General features: G+C 42.4%; 1 protein-coding gene across 2 annotated transcripts in view; it reads right to left on the bottom strand.

Moving 5' to 3' along the window:
* Positions 1 to 17,893, bottom strand: part of INPP5A (inositol polyphosphate-5-phosphatase A) — a 355,150-nt gene that overhangs the window by 3,460 nt on the left and 333,797 nt on the right. For both annotated transcript variants that reach the window (XM_015426891.1, XM_015426890.1), the window contains exons 13-14: positions 6,579 to 6,690; positions 64 to 132 (exon numbers count right to left, since the gene is read on the bottom strand). In XM_015426891.1, coding sequence (XP_015282377.1) covers positions 64 to 132; positions 6,579 to 6,690 — 181 coding nt within the window. The remainder of the gene's footprint in view (positions 1 to 63; positions 133 to 6,578; positions 6,691 to 17,893) is intronic.

Raw genomic sequence — 17,893 nt, 5'->3', positions numbered from 1 at the left:
GCTGAGACACACACGCACACGCACACGCACACGCGCGGGGCGACCAGAACGGAATGAGGTTACCTTGTGGTCCCCCATGCAGACGTTTGGTCCAATATGGTCATACACCACTTGCTTCTCGTCGTTTTCTGACTAGGTGGAAACACAAAACAGAAGCTGCTAGTCAGTCCGGAGTTTCCTTGGGAAAGGCTGGCGCCCAGATCAAAGTCGCAGGTATGTAAATGGCTTTTGCCGCCAGGAGAACGCGCAACAGGGGAGGGAGGGAGGGAAAGGGGGGGTGGAGGTCGGGCTAACCAGGCTTTCCCTCCCGCTAATACACAGAGCTCTAGCAGGAAGAAAAGTCCTTTAAAATCAATAGGAAATCAACAAGGAAACGGGGTATCATTACTTGAGTTAAATATTACTTGGCCCACAAATAGAGGGAGGGGGGCCAGCTAGATGAGGGGCCAGCTTTTTGTTAGGATGTGCAACATCTGTAAACCAGGAACAGGCTGCAGTGCAGACCCATCTAGAAGTTCAACAGTGCAAGCCTAGGCATGTCTACCCAGAAGTAAAACTCAATGTGTTCACTGGGGGTTTACAATGAATTAAGTTTGTTAAAAAAGGGGGGAACCAAACTGCATTCACGAAAGTTTTTGAACATCGTCCCCAAAAATGTTCAATACAAAAATCTTTTCATTGATTCTTAAACAACCAGAAGATTTTTATTGCATAGCAAATGAACTCGAAAATTCACCCCCCAACCAATATATTAATATTTTGTGGCACCATCCAAGCTTAGAGGTAATTATGATCCCTTATGTCAATGCAGGAGTTGAACATATGTTTACCCTCTTCCCATGTGACTTTAAAAATGGTTTAATTCGGCTAAATAAGACTAGTGATGAGAAGCCCTTATACAGGCTAGGGTGCAGCCATTAATAAATGCTCTGGGGGGTATCAACTGATTAAAGCAGCTAATCAATTAACTAGCTTGGTGTTCACTGGCCAATTAATTAACCAATTACAATAAATGCCAAGATGGCAGTGTAGGCAATTCTCACCTCCTGCTTTTAATGAAGGGAGGTGGTTTGTCTTAAATTAGTTGCCCATTGAATTCCAGCCGAATGACTTCCTGGGGGGCTTTGGTCTTAACACCTTCCCACTGTAGGGAATCTCATTTTATTCAATGCCACTAGAATCAGGGGTGCTCAATGCAGAGAGTATATTGAGAGATGTACTTGGGCTGGTGTTCTCTGCTGAAAACACTTGTCAGTCCTCCCAGTGTTTAAGCTCATATTTTCAAACCCACGATTACAGGCCTTAATCGATTAGCCATCCTGATCCAGTGATTAATGCTTTCAGCCCTAACCCTATTACCAGATTTGATATCTACGCCGTTTAGATCTCATTAGGCCCTGCTGCTGCTCAGAAAGTGAAAACACTGAACAAACTGAGAAGTTTAAGGTGAGTTCACAAAGAACTGGGGGGGGGGGGGAATATGTCCCAAATTGTCACTTATAGGAAGCTATTTATCTTCCTCCCTCAGTCCACCCCAACCCTGAATTTTAAGCATATTTATTAGGAAATAGAAGTCCCCTTGATTTCAATAAGGCACACAGTGCTTGAAGTGAGTTTTGGAATGAAGGGTGGAAGGAACCATGGGGAGTTTTGTCATCAACTTAGATAAATGGGGAGTTTTGTCATCAACTTAGATGGGATTTTGGATTTTTATACCAACTTCAAAAGAAGCATTGGATGAATGATCTACTTTTCTCCCCCCTGCAAGCCTGTGAATTATTTCTACTCTGTCCTATGCTCACACTTGATTTCTTTTCTCTTCCCTTCTTCAAACAAATAATGAAATCGACACAGCATCGACCACAGATGACCGTCTGCTTTGTTTATCTGGCATAATGACCCTGCTAAAGCAATCACTTAAGAGAGAGCGAGAGAGAGACTCTGACTTGCAATTTCTCAAGCTGGTTAAACTGCGGGATAATTAAATCTGGAACCCACACCCACCTCCCCCAGATCTTCATACACGCTCACAAACGCCAGCTGCACTCCCGCATACTTTCCCATCCTCATTTATTTCAGAGGAAAAACAGTCAAGTTTTTGCTCATCTGTAATCAGTCAAGTTTGACTGGGCAAGAACTTTCTATATAAACAGCCGTATTTGGGACTATAAAGTTAAAATTGAATTATCTTTAATGCAGTAAGGAAGCATAAGGTCATATTTGCTTTCTAGTATGCTTGCCTAGCAATATATCTATGTATATCTCTCCATCTATCTATCTCTCTATATACACACACATAGAGAGAAAGACACATATGAAAAAGCTTAACCTTCTGCATTATATGCATGAACACTTTCCAATATCTCAAGCTCATAATGCCACTGCCAGCGGAAGTGGAGATACATTCATCAAAAGCGACTTGATAATTTACAAAGGCAGCATCAAATTGTGGATTTTCAAGTGCATAATCTTTAGACAGATAAACAAATTACAGCAGCGCACGAACAGAAACACGCTCCACTCAGCTGAGCATTCATTATGCTATGCTCTCAGGCAGCTCTGTGACTCCCGTGCAGTGGCAACCTTTGGTGTGTTAGGGCTCAGCAAGCATAAAATAACATGCTGGGGAGGTAACCGACCATGGAATGATAGATGAGGTGGTGCTAAAGCTGTTTACAGCCCCATGTCTGTACAATCTGCAAAGCAGAGTGCGCAGAACCTGGTGTGCGGGGCTGTCTGCTAATTTGGGCACAGCTAACAGCCCTCGCCCCTCGACAAACAAAGGAGCCCAACCTGGCAGGCTAAAATTTAATCTGTGACTTTTATATTGCACTCTTACACATTTGTTTGGGCCCTGCAAAGTACCCTGGGTGGACGCTCCCATTTTATAGATGGGAGGCCAAGAGACAGGGTTGCCAACTTTTGTTTTGACTGGACTTCCAACAGCTGCCCATTCTTGAGGGAACTGACCAGGTGGAACTTCTTTTAGACTAATGATGGGTAGAAAAAGCTTTATGTTCTTCTTTCCCTGAAGCTGTTAAAGCAACGGGACCCCTGTCGGAAAAACAATGGCCACCTTGCTTACCTAGCACCACCCAGTTATGAGAGTCAGTGTGGTGCAGGGGTTAGAGGGTCGAACTAGGATCCGGGAGACAGAGGTTCACATCTCCTAGCCTGCCATGGAAGCTTGCTGGATGACCTTAGTCCTCTCAGCCAGTATTCAGAGCTGAGTTAGTGTGAGCTAGCTCACAGTTTTCTTAGCCTCCAGCTCACACATTTTTGTCTTCGCCCAGGAAAGATGGCTCCAGAGCAACCTAATTTATGCAGCAGCCGAATGGCTTGCTCACAACTTTCATGCCTGTCGCTCACAAAGTAGAATTTCTGCTCACAAGGCTCCATAGCTTAGAGGGAGCATTGTAGGGGAGGAGAATGAATGATGTAAGCTACTTTAGGTCCCCATGAGGGAGAAAGATGGCATATAACTGCAGTAAATAAATAAATAATTGCCCCGTAGAAAGGAACTGCATGTTTGCCAAAGGCAAGCTGCTCTCTACCCACTGGACTAGCATCTATATAGTTTTGTTTTGATTGTAACCAAACAACATGCTCCAAAACTCCTGCATTTATCATCAGCTAAATATGGCTGACGAAAGAAAAACGGTGAGCAGTCACGGGAAGGCCCAGTTCGTTCAACAGCAGCAACAGTTAAGCTGGGGGTGGGGAGAAGGTTGCACTGGTAAGGCATGAAGGAAGCGGATGATGGTTGCTTCCCCATCCCAGTGTTGTCCAGTCTGGCATGAAAAGGGAACAATGGCGTCCATGCTGCTCATGTGGTAGGAGCCACACCATAACAGCTGTCATTCAGGCATTTTTATTAACTCAAAAATAAAGGGAAGAAGGAAAGGGAACAAAAGGGTCATTTAAAATAACCAATGACTTAAAATGACTAATGATTCCAATTAGATAGTTATCTAGAACTACTAAAGGGAGACTTCGTATTGGAAGATCTTGGGTCTTCATCTTGAAGAGTAAATTGTCAGTGGTGTCTATGTTACAGAAGTATCTGTTTGACTCCAGTCAACTCCTTCCCGCTCAAGAGAAATCTGAATTAAAGTGGAGATGTTGATATGAGCGCTTGTCCTCAGTACTTCCATATGATGTGGGCAGAGTACCAGACTGTGTTGGATGGGAGAAACTCCTAATTTGGCATACAACCTGAGCCCTTCTAGCATAATGTGAACAGCTCTGTGCTGTAGATATTGTCTATTTCTGAAGGGCAGCAAGTAGTCAGAAATGTAGGGTAACCTGGATAATTTGCTTGTTCAGTTCTCCAGTCTAAATGGCAACATCAGGGTTGAGTCATATGAATACAGGAAGCTGCTTTATACTGAGCTAGGGTCTATCAAACTCCGTGTTGTCTACTCTGACTGGCAGGAGCTCTCCACGGTCCCAGGTAGAGGTGTTTCACATAATCTACAACCAAATCTTTTAAACTAGAAATGCTGGGGATTGAACATGGGATCTTCTGCAGAGAAATCAGCGGCTCTGCCACTGAGCTATATCCCCCTCTCCCTACATAACCACTGTATACATGGTGAAGTTGACCCGAAATGACGTTTTTCTGTGCTGCACTGATTTCCCCAAAAAACATGGCCAGAGGGTGACTCACCACCTCCCAGTTCACAATCTACTTTTAGAAGATACTTCAGGGCAGATCAAGATGAAACCTGTGCATGTCAGATGATCACATGTAGCTGTTTTATATCGAATCAGACCATTGGTCATCAGAGTCAGCACAGGCTGGCAGTGGCTCTCCAGAAGTCTTTCCCATCATCTACTACCTGGTCCTTTTAACTGGAGATGCCAGGGATTGAACCTGGGATCTTTTGCATGCCAAGCAGATGCTCTAACCATTGAGCCACGCCCTCTCTCCTGTCATATGAACGTATCCTCAAATGAGTATGGAGAGTTGAACTAAGAACTGAAAAATGCTGCTTTTAAAACTCTCTCTGTATGGCAGTTTTAGCAACACAAAGATAACATTTATTGTGTATAAAATGCCTCAAGATCTAGGCACTCTTACAGGAATATCTACACAATAATAAATTACATTAGTAATGTACAGGTATGGCCCTGGACGCAGAAGAGAGGCAGTTAGTACCAGAATGCACACACCAGAGAGTGCTGAAGTACATGGATAGTGATTGTTGGGAAGTGGTTATCTAGTACTCTATAAATGCTTCTCTTTGGAAAGCAGCCCATATGGCAATACCAAGATCAGGTATGTATAACAGCACTTCCCATCAGCTAGCTGTTGCTTATAGTTTGGCCTGGCCCCAGGATATGTCGGGGGTGTGGGTTTTTTTTGAAAAGAATAATTGGACAGCATCTGTGCTGCATCCACACCCTGTCAAATCAGGCTTGTGAATGGAACACTGAAATAAAGGAAATTAACTCTTTAAGTTAATTAATTAAAATGCAGTACAACCTCATTTATCTGAATAGCCTGAGGACATTCAAAATCTCTAGATAATAAGCAGGAGTGATGTGGAGTTCTGAGGCACAATGAATGAATTCAGGTAACAAGACATGGATCTCTCCCGATTGGCTAAGAGAGCCATAAATAGTTAAGAGGAAAAAAAACAACCTTCTAAATTCTTTATCATAGTTAATCTTTCTCGCAGCCCACTAATGGTATTTCTGTTCTGTTGTTCCACCCACAGAACTGAACAGGGATGACCTCCTAAGCAAACACAGCAATCGACTAGGGGGGTTTCTTGGGAGGAGAGGGTTATTTGGGGTTTTATTATGTTTTTAATGATGTTTTTAATTATGACTTGTAAATTGCCCTGAGGGATGAGGAAAGGCGGGATATCAACATTTAAATAAATAAATAAATAAATAATCAACCCTGGAATTGGGACTGAATGATTAACAAGTGGCTACCTATTGTAAACACTCTCTAAAGGTTACAGATGAAGCATACCAGGTAAATACAAGCTATAATTTCAGCATTTGATAATCACTGAATTTGAATCTGAGAATTTAAGAGTAGAAAATACGTTCTTTAAGTGAGTAACTGGCTTAGATCCCACATAGATTTCTTCTAGTGTGTGTGTGTGTATGTGTGTGAGTTTCTGCTTACCCTTCCCTTCTGTAGGAGACCTATGATCCGCTCCCCAAACTATTTCTGGGGGTCCCTTGCCTCCTGCAACAGCATTTCAGGGAGCATTTGTGTGGTACCATAGTGTGTGTGTGTGTGTGTGTGTGTGTAACTGGTGAATCTCCCACATACATCAAGTGATTTATTAGATTTCTAGTTTGACTAAACTAGGTCCAGGGTATTTTAACAACTAGTTCCAGAATTCTACAAAAAAACAAAACCTCTCCACTCTCCACTTTATCTTTTAGTAAATGACGAGGACCAGAAACCTTTAACCACCAGCACCAGCACCACCACCAAAATAATAATAATAAAAACAACAACCACAATAATAATAATATTATAATAATGGTCTGCAATCAGACTGTATTAGCTTTCTTGCTTCCTCCCATTTCAGTTTTCAGGCTGTTCTTACCTTTAGAATCAACTCTTTGGCAGAATGTGACATCAAGATCCTGTCACACCAAGCTGGACATCTAGTGTTCATGTACTGCATTCCCTGGCTACAATCTTCACTATATGGATAGCTGGGGGAAGGGAAAAAAAGTAAATGTAACATCTATGAGCAACCAATTTAAAATTATTGCAAAGAGGACTTGTCAGTCATTGATTCTATTAAATTCAGTTTTTCCCCATAAAAATTAGATGTTTAATTATTGTTATTTATAGACCACCTAAAATTTCTCCATGCTGTACAAAACAGGCCTTGCACACAAGATTACAATATAATGTTGATTACCATATAAATGTAGTTCTTAACGTAAAGGTAAAGGTTCCCTTGCTCGAAAGCCAGTCGAATCCGACTCTAGGGTTGTGGTGCTCATCTCCGTTTCAAAGCCGAAGAGCCAGCGCTGTCCGAAGACATTTCTGTGGTCATGTGGCCAGCATGACTAAACACCAAGGCGCACGGAACTCTGTTACCTTCTCACCGAAGTGGTACCTATTTATCTACTTGCAGTTTCTTGCTTTCGAACTGCTAGGTTGGCAGGAGCTGGAGCTAGAGACGGGAGCTCCCTCCGTCATGCGGCACACTCGGGTCTCGAACTGCTGAACTACCGACCTTCCACAGCCTGCAGTTCAGCGTCTTAACCACTTGAGCCACCGCAGCTCCTTCAATGTAGTTCTTACCCATCAGTAATTCCCATAGTTAAGGTATGATCCTGCAGATTTATTGAGGACTCTCAAGAATATAGCAAATGGCTCGTGGATGGATTGGTCCTAGAATTGTCAACTCCAGGTTAGTAAATTCCTGGAGATTTTTGGGGAGGAGCATGGGGAGGGCAGGGTTCGGTGAGGGACTGCAGCGAGTATAATGTCAGACAGTCCACCCTCCAAAGCAGCCATTTTCTCCAGGGGAACTGATCTCTGTCATCTGAAGATCAGTTGTAATACTAGGAGATCTCCAGGTCCCACCTGCAGGTTGATAACCCTAAGTGGCCCATTAACTTACTGGCAAGGTTCTTGATGGGCCACTGCCCTGGTAACACTGCAGGGTCTGCTTGACTTAGAACTCCAACTCGCTTATCTAATAATGGATGCTTTTCATTCAACTTTATGGACATGTGATACACACACACATTATGTAACTTGAGTTTCCAACCCAGTATAAACTCAATAAATCATGAATCCTTCTTGATCATGCCTGAATGATGTATGTGCCATATCCAGAATTTACATTTTTTGTGTATATACTTAAAACATGTAGAATACTGGGTAAAAAGGCTCTAATATTACATTCACTTTCTGTAACGTTTTCAACAAAATACATATTTACATGGTTCTCTTTTGGAAATTAGATTCACTACTAATTTAGGACACATAGTCCCAATAACATACATCAGATCTCAGGCTGATGTTGGTCCCTGTCCTCCATTATGCAGACAACAACAGTTTTAGGGATGAGCAAGAGTCCAGCAGCACCTTAAAGACTAACAAAATATATGGCAGGGTAGGCCACCAAATGTGAAAGGAGCACTCACTGGAGAAGACCCTGATGCTGGGAAAGATTGAAGGTCAAAGAAGATGGGGACGGCAAAGGATGAGATGGTTAGACAGTGTCATAGATGTAATGAACATGAAGTTGAGCAAACTTCAGAGGACGGCGGAAGATCGGAAGGCCTGGCGTGATCTGGTCCATGGGGTCGCGAAGAGTCGGACTCGACTGTGCGACTGAACAACAACAAAAGGACCTATCGTGAGTCACTGCTCACTTCTTCAGATATCTGAATTGACTCATGAAAGTTCTTACCCTGCCACATATTTTTTTAGTCTTTAAGGTGCTACTGGACTCTTGCTCTTTTCTACTGCTACAGACAGACTAAGATGGCTACCCATCTAGTTCTAGGGATGGTACACTGGCCATGAGGTTTGCCTGGTGGGATCCATGTACTGATGTGGACGGAATGCTTATGTTTTTCAGGATGCCCGCTTTCATCAATTCCTGTTCAGTAGCAATGCCATAGTATTAATTTTTATTTTTCTGATGCAGTGCTGAATTACTGGCTAAGGAGGCCCTAAGCTGATTTGCATTCCATGACCTGATGTTACATCTGATAGGGCATAACTCTCTGCTAGTGATCATGGGCAGGAATAGGTTTACCCTATTTGCCTTTTTAACTTATTTTGTGAGGGGGCAGCTATCTGGGACTAATTTTGGGAGCCAAAGTGGCTTTAGCCCTTAAGGAGAGAAAACTGAGGCAGATACATATGGGGGGAAACTCTCTTTGTTTATTTTTCATGTGTTTTCATTCTCTCTTGGTTATCAAGAGAATGGCTTATGCTGATGAAGGAAATTTCCGCAAACTCCATTCATTCAGAGATGAGCAGCCAGGTGGAGAGTGCATAGTGTAATCCACAGAAGTCTTTGGATTTGGGAAATCCTGTTTTATTATTTATTAGCCAGTGAAAGGCTAGAATGTGGGAAGGATGTGTTTTGGGAAACAAAAACAATAAGTACATAAATATAAAAAGTGGACTGAAATCCATTTTTCTTATTGCAGATTTCAAAAAGGAATCATTGGGGGCTTTCAAGATGAGGAGTTTTAAAATAAGATTTGTGGGCTTGAAACAGAAAATGCCTTCATGCTTGAAGAGAAACTTATTTACCACCCTACTTGGTGTGATATTATAAAACTGAGATGCATAGCTCTCTACCAAATGAGTTTACAAGCGACACTGCCATTAAAAAGATTAGCCATGGCAAACAGCCAGCTAAAGTGTACTGAATGTATTGGAACAAACCAGTGAATTCAGTACCTTTTCCACCTCATCAAACCTAACAAGACTCATTTTCAAAACATATTATGAGAATTCAATTTGCTGCTTCACTGCCATACAGAAGTACAGCTTATTTCTGAGTGTCCGTAGGAGGCTTTGATGATGTCATATTCTTGCTAGCAGAAGCTCTTTGTCTGCAATTTTAAGGGCTGACTTTTGCAGGCAGCACGTTAATGTAGCTCTCCCCTTTTAAGTTGTGCGTGAACTTGACACAACAAAGACTACTCTTTTTATTAGAGAAGTTGTACAAATTAATCATATTCTATAGGCTTCACCCTTTTTACAGTATTAACTTTCTGGGTTTTAAATACTATACTTCATGGAAAGCACAGCGCATATGGGTAACAGCAAGTCCTGCAGGGTTTCATATTCACAGCCTATATCTTCACAGTTTCTGTTTAAAAAAAAGAATAGGGATCCAAGCAAGCCCTCTGGCTGTTAAGCATGGCTGCAGGCATTTAATACCATGATCGGGGCATTTATCGTCCCGTCTTTCTCTGAAAATGGTCAAGACTCAAAGTGGGTGGCAAAAATAAACATGATATAAATATATCAGTATTTAAATCTATTAAAACAGTTAAAAATAACCAATAAAACAAAATCCTCACATCCATGAATGAAGGAAGCTAGTGTTGGCCATAATGTGCTACTCACATGGCCACCGCCTGGCCAGATCACAGACTGCTAGGCCCTGTGAGCTCATCCCTGTACATCCTGCCCAGCATTGTGGCAAGTTGGTGACAAAACAAAATAAAATGCATGCTCTTTAATAGTCCCAATCTACCTAGGAGAGCCACAGTTTTTTCACTGATAGCTGGCACAAGTTTGTACCTTGGAAAAGTCACAGTTGTGGGGAGCTTTTAAGGTTCCAGATGTGAGCAGGAATTAAGTTTGGAACCATTGACCCCAGCTCATGTGGCACGACTCTCTCGCCCCCTCCCCATACATGCTGGGACTGAAGTCTCTCCTGCCAGGATAGAACACTTTTGATGTAGCCCTTCAGTCTCCATCTTCGGCATGGGGAGTTGGGTTTATTCACTTCGTTTCTACCCCACCTTCCTCCCTAATGGGGGCCCAAAGCAGCTCTTCCATTTTATCCTCACATCAACTCCATGACGTAGGCCAGATTGAGGATGTGTGACTGGTCCAATGCCACCCAGAAAGCTTTCCTTACAGAGTGGAGGTTGGGAGCTGGGTCTTGGAGAACCTAGTCGGACACTCTAACCAATATGGCCCTCTGGCTGCATTAGGTAAGAAATGCACACTGCGTATACTCAGAGAGTCTCTGTTCTTGTAACTCTGCACATGCCAGCTTTCAAAGCTGATGCTTAAAAATACCCCCCCCGGTGGGCTTTTCGAGGTGAGGCTGAGGAGGGACCAGAGCCTTCCATTTTGTAGTTTCAGAAAGTAGCCATGTTGGCCTGCAGTAGAACAGCTAGATTTGAGTCCAGGAGCACCTAGGAGCCCAACAAGGTTTTCGGGGTAGGAGCTTTCGATACTCAAAGAGAGCTTTGACTCTCAAAAGCCCCTGCCCCGAAAACCTTGTTGGGCTCCTAAGTGCTCCTGGACTCAAATCTAGCGGCTTCCATTTTGTGCCAACTCTGCACTAAAAACTGTGCTCCTCTTGCTCATTCATGTCAGCAGTCAGAGCTAAGGATGACAGGCTGGTCCCGCTCGTGGGTATTCCCGGAATGAGGCTGCTTAAGTATGCTGACAGTCTTTCTGTTGGCATGAGAAAGGCAATTCTTGTGGCAAAACGAATGGGATGATTTTTGCATTTTTTTAAACTGCCAGGATTCAAATGTTTATTATCCATCCATCCATCCATCCATCCATCCATCCATCCATCCATCCTCATCATATCTTATTCTGGCTGGAGTAGGCAATGAAATGTATTTTTAAAATGAAGGTCCAATTGAGAAAGTGGGAATTTCTTGTGAGTCGTACTTATGGTGTTGTGAAACTACTTTCTATTTGTGGTGTACTTCTAATCTGTACTGCTGTCTTTGTCCACTGATACACCAACCCCCCTCCCCGGTACATCCAGAAATGTCCCTATGATAATCCACTGAATGTTGGGAGAGAAATCAAAATGCCAGTGCTCAAAATGCTCCTTCCCACAGCCAAAATCTCAAGTTGCTCTTCACAGGGGTCTCCTACCATTCCACACCTCAATGTACCTTAGCCAACAGATCTCAGCCAACAACCGCTGAGATTCACCTAGCTTCTCGCTCATGAGCACTCAATTCCTCTCATCTGCCTACAGTTTCTAGGATCCCTTGTCTTTCCTTCCTGCCACATCAGATGCTTCCTTTGCAACACCACTAGTGTGCCAAGGTGGCACAATGGAAATCCCTCAAATGGGCCGCTAAAGTAAAAGTGCAGATCCTTACAGTGTTGCATCGATTCCCTAAAAGTAAGTGTACATCTTAGGAGAGATGGAACAAGTTTCTTGCAACAGAGTAGAGGCAGCACGACAAATGTGGCTGAAAGCCAGCTCTCCACTCTGCCCTTGTCCTCCCTAAGCTCCTGCTACATTCCTTTATTTAGGTGTACACACTAAAGTCTTCTAGTATTGCTCACACATTGCCAAGGTTTTCTGAATGAGAAGCTGAGACGTTTGTTTGTATCCCAATCTAGGCAAGTGTCTGTTTAACTGAAACAGATTACCAAAGTTTTAGGGTACTTCTCCGCTGAGAAGTAAAAAGATAGCTAAAGGGAGACATGACAGATGTTTATAAAATTATGCATGGGGTGGGAAAAGTGGCTAGAGGGAACTTTCTTTCATAATGCTAGAATTCAGGGGCATGCAGTAAAGTTGATGGGCAATAGGTTCAGGACAGACAAAAGGAAGAGAAGAGAAGAGGAGATTGGATTTATACCTTGCCCTTCACTACCTGAAGGAATCTCAGAGTGCCTTACAATCTCCTTTCCCTTCCCCTCGCCACAACAGGCACCCTGTGAGGTAGGTGGGGCTGAGAGAGCTCTCTCTCTCTCTCTCTCTCTCTCTCTCTCTCGAGCTGCCTTTGAGAGAACAGCTCTGAAGAACTTAATGACTGACCCAAGGTCACACCAGCAGCTGCATGTGGAGGAGTGGGGAATCAAACCCGGTTCTCCCAGATTACAGTCCGCACTCTTAACCACTACACCAAGGAAATGCCTGTTTACTCAACAAGTAGTTACTCAGCACTACATCCACTGCTAGTGAGCACAGATGGCTTTCAAAGGAGGTTACATTCATGAAGTACAGGTCCATAAATTGCAACTAGCCACGGAGAGTAAAAGGCACCTCCATATTCAGAGGCAGTAAACCTCTGAAACCCAGTGCTAGAAGGTAACATCTGTTGGCCCACTGGGGCATCTGGCTGGCCACTAAGTGATATAGGATTCCAGATTAAGATAGACCACTTGTTTGATCCAGCAGGGCTCTTCTTATGTATTTATGAAATCCTGTTCAGTAGACAAGGCAGAAAAGATCAGTCTGTGCTTGCTCCATTCATAGCCAAACAAATCCTTTTTCAATTTGGCAGCTTGCAGTAGGACAATTAACTAAGGACTTGGATGATGCAATGTGAAGGTTGACATTGATTGGCCTGCCTGGGATTCTGGAAGCAATATGCCTCACTGAATTTCATTGTAATGTAGGTCAAGTGAGTAGCTTTTTTGGTGCCTTCTCCATTTCATAGTTTCTCTGTAATTCTCCAATGAGAAAGATGGAGGGAAACCATGGCAGAAAATGCCCAACATTTTAGGTAAATGGAAACCAGAGATTTATAATGGAAGTTGCAGACTGTGAAAGGTTGGGGTTAGGCTGTTCGCTGTATGAAGGTATCCTGACCCTTGGTCTGTGTACACCAACATTTGAGTTGATGGTTCTGCTATTGCCGCCAACTAAGTTTAAAGTGCAATGGGAACTTAATTTGGATTATTTTTAAAAATGCATGCTAACCATTATTATTTGACTAATGATGTACCCCACTGTTGTAGCAAAAAGAGCCTGAGTAACCTTCTACAAAATTGTGAATTAATCTCTTTTCAGTCTCCCGACATCATAAACCAGATGGCAAGTGTTAGCACACAAGTGGAGTTGGCAATAAAATCAAATTTCACCTCCCATAAAATATGTTCACCTTCATGAGAGGAGCTCCTAACGGAATAACCACGCTCCTAATAGCTATCCAACTGCCTTTGCCTTTATTGCACTAGAATGTGTAAAGGTATGTCTCAAGACATAATCACAGAGGTCTGAGAGTTCATATTTTCCTGTCAAACACTACCTGTGAAATTCAGCATTCTGGTGTGTTTGCACTAAGAGGCTGACGTCAGCACAGACTACTGGGGTTTTATATAGGCTTGGATCCAAACATGCTCTTACATGAGAGGAAAGGGATTTCTGCTCACACAAATGGGGCAGGGTGCTGGTAGAGATTTCTCCCTGTTTCCCTTCCACGCTGCAGCCTTGTAGGTTATATCCTGGCCCGTAGCTACAGTGCGGCTATTGGGAGCTCTGGCCCCACAAGAGTCCCTTCTGAAAATGCTAAGGGATTTCATTGCTTTAGGCAGGGGAAGGGTGGTGGTGGTGGTGGGTGTTTTTGCATTTCATTTATGTCTGGGGTGGCTGTTGTGGGGGTGTTTGTGTACTGCATTTAATTTATTATTGGTATTATTGTCTTTATTACTTTAAAGTACAGTTGTTTAGAGACAGACAGGAAAAAAATGGCCAGAATTTTTTTTTCACCCCACAAGCCACAAAATACTGGCTATGGGCCTGGTTATATTCCACATGGTTTCTGAGGATCTCCTCTCCTTTAGGAGTGGCTATTTGGGGACACAGAGGATAGCAGAAGCGTGGAAGCAGGAAAGGCAGGTCCCACATGGTCCATTCCAAACTACAGAGCTTGCAGACAAGATTAGTTTATAAAACAGGATTCTATCTTAGCATCAGATAACCTGTATGCAATGTTTCCAAAGAATGTGAATGTTATCAAACGGTTAGATTTAGAATCCTATTTTTCAGATTATAGTGGGGAGAAAAGTTTTAATCATATTTACAACAAACAAACAAACAAAAACAGCCAACACAATTCTGTTATAAATAGGCTAGATCCAGACTAGCTCCTTCTGTCAGTGCCAGGACTCCTGCGCATGGTGGATAATTTTCCCACTCCCCCTGCCACTGCAGCCCCAAATGCCCCCTGAAATCCTGTTCCCGGGGGACAAGGGGCCACTAGGAACACAATTTCATGGGGGATTTTGAGCTCCTGCAAGAGGGAGTAGGTGTAAAAACTGCAATACAATAGAGGAAGTCCAAGCCAATATTTGCATCTCACTTTTGGACTCTTTTTTTCAAGGCTGTAAGTCCAACGCAGCTTTTACAACACAATAAGCTGCCGATGATTGTCTAATAAGTATATTTTTATTCTATGGCCAATTATTTCTGTTCAATATATATAATATGGATGACCCAAAGCCCTGATATTGTTAACTCTAGATTTTCAAGAGCATGAGATGAGTTTTTTTTAAAGTTACAAGACAGCAATATATTTTCCCAATCTAGTAAGAACTACTCAATTTTGTAAGTTATTTACTGAAAATATCTGTAGAGTTGTTTCCCAGAATGCTTAGAATGGCTTACAAAAAATACAAGTGCAGTTAAGATTAAAGCAGCCAATAAAATAATCTCAAAATATGACACAGAACTCAGCAAATGAGAAACTGAACTGAAATTTTACAACCCTTGCAAAAGATGGATAGAGAACAGTACCTCCTTTCTGCAATGGGGGGAACATTCAAGAGCCTTCAGAACTGGGGAACTATTTGCTGGGGAACCATCGGTATATGCTTTGGGAATTCTGTCCCCTGAAGTTTGGATTGTGGCCAAAGGTTTAAAACAGCTCAATAAAAATCCATGGGAGCTTTGGTGGAAGGTGACTTTAACCCATTATCAAAAACTCCAGGACCAGTTTTGTATGAATAAGCTGCTTTTGGTAGGATTTACACATACGTAATTTACCAAAACTTCAGTCATAATGTATGTGTTTCATATACAAAGGAATACTGCTACTATCAGGTAAGCTAAGAGAGCAATCATAACCAGGTCTACTCAGAAGTAAGTCCCATGTTTTCCATGCGGCTTATCCCCGGAAAGTGTTCTTCGCATTGCAGACTAAGGCTCTCTCTGCTGAGAACTCAGAAACATCTTTTGGATAGATGGAAGGAGGAGGGCTCACTGTCAAGTCACAGCTAACTTATGGTGACCTTGTGGGGTTTCAAGGCAGGAGGTGTTCAGAGGTGGTTTGCCATGGCCTGGTTCTGCATAAGGACCCTGGAACTCCTTGACGGTCTCCCATCCTAAGACTAGCCAGGGCCAAACCTGCTTAGCTTCCTAAATCTGATAAGATTAGGCTAGCCTGGGCCATCCAGGTCAGGGCTTCTAAATTCTCATTGTCTCTTAACTTAAATCAGCTCCTGATTCGTCATGGCGCTTAATTAGTTACTTCCTGTTCCCTCATGATACCTGAACATATTCCTAATACTTTCATTTTCAGGGGGCCGGGAATTTTTGGTGTAGTGGTTAAGTGCATGAACTCTAATCTGGGAGAACCGGGTTTGATTCCCCACTCCTCCACTTGCAGCTGCTGGATGACCTTGGGCAAGCCATAGTTCTGTCAGAGCTGTTCTCTCAAGGGCAATTCTGGAAAGAGCTCTCTCAGCCCCATGTACCTCACAGGGTGTCTGTTGTGGGAAGGGAAAGGGAAAGGAGTCTGTTAGCTGCTCTGAGACTCCAAGTGAAGGGCGGGGTAGAAATCCAATCTCCTCTTCTTATTCTTTAATGTGGATATTTTAAAAAACCTTTTCATTAAGATAATATTATAATTGCATGATTATGATGGTGATTTCTTTCCTGTTTTAAAATAATGAACAATAACATTTGCTGCAAAGGCAAAAAGGATTAATGAAATCCTCCCCCCTCTCATTGTCCACGTAAAGGATCCCTTCAGAAATGCTGGGGTGCTGGAAAAGTAAATCGGAAGAAAATTGGAGTTTGCTTCTTCCTTAGAGTCTGGAATTCTAAGCCACTGTTTAACCCTGGTTTAGAATCCTGGTTTGGGGGGAAGAGATATTTACCAATTTACACAGGCATCATGACAAACTGGAGTCAGAATGAAGACTTCAGGAAGTCTTCAATTGTGCTTGGCATTCAAGGGAAGGTGTTTGCAAGCACTACTACTCTTCAGGTTTGTTCCGGTCATGAAGAAACATAAGTTTGCCCACAACATTTGAATGCAACTTAGATGATTCCCCCACAATGATGGCTAGAAACCCACTTTACGAAACCAAAATAAGAGATTCTTAAGATTCTCAGTCTCCCAGTACTTCTTGTAGCCTACAGAGTACACAGACCATAAACAACCAAGCTGAGTGGCATGGTGCTCATGTCGCATGTTCTTAATTATGCAGGCTCTTATTATGCTTTATGAGAGCCAGCTTGCTTATTACTACTTCATCAGAAATGATCAACCAGCCAATGTGAAAAAGCTTTTAAAGAGTCAGTATAGCTGGCTGCTCAAGCAATGTGCCAGACTCCCACTAGATATTTCCCAAAGATTAGAGCACTAATTAATTTGCCATTTCTTCAGTTGCCCGAAAGCAAAATAGAGATTCATATTCTATAAGCACAATCAACTTAGTTCATTAAAGACATCTCTGTTTGGCAAATGATAATAAATTATCAAGCCTTCCTCATGTGCTCATCCTATGAATTGGGTAGCTGAGTTCTAGCTATAGGATATGTTGCTATCAGGATTAAATTAGCCACTTTGCATGTATGGAAACACTAATAACCCTTTATGACACTCTGTTAGCTAACTGGTCATGATGTGTTTCTCATTTAAGAAAATCAGGAGAGTAAACAAGGCTTGCAAACAGAGGAGTTAAAGTACAATGTGTTAAACAGCTGCAGCTTGCAAATACTAGAATAACTCCATGGTGACCAAGCTAACAATCAGAGTCAAAGGTCACAATAAAAGAGATGTGTGTGTATGTCTGTCAACTAAGCAAAGGGTAAAAGGGTAAATAGTTCCTTAGTCATAACACCACGTAGTACCCAAAGCAAAAAAGGTTAACGTCAGACACAGTCCAATTTTTCCAAGTAGCTTTTATAGATTCACCTAGGACTATATATATATTTTTGCATGGGTTAGTGAACCCACTTTGTTCACATTTTATTACATTTCAAAAAATAACGGTGTGTGCAGCATTCTTTCACAATTATGTTTGATTACACTGGCTGCTTTGGCAGGATGGATGCAATGGAATGCTTCCAAAGGCAAACAAGATCTTTTTCTTCATCACAAAATAAAAGGCTACTTCACTCTACCCCTGGTCATGTTCTCAGCACATAAAATCTGTTCTTATTGATTATAAAACATGCCCATCGCAAACCCATGAATT

This window comes from Gekko japonicus, unplaced genomic scaffold, assembly GCF_001447785.1.
Source record: "Gekko japonicus isolate JY-2015 unplaced genomic scaffold, Gekko_japonicus_V1.1 scaffold35, whole genome shotgun sequence".
In the NCBI taxonomy this organism is placed as follows: Eukaryota; Metazoa; Chordata; class Lepidosauria; order Squamata; family Gekkonidae; genus Gekko; species Gekko japonicus.
The sequence above is the reverse complement of the archived record's forward strand: the minus strand, read 5'-3'. Positions and strand labels throughout refer to the sequence as shown.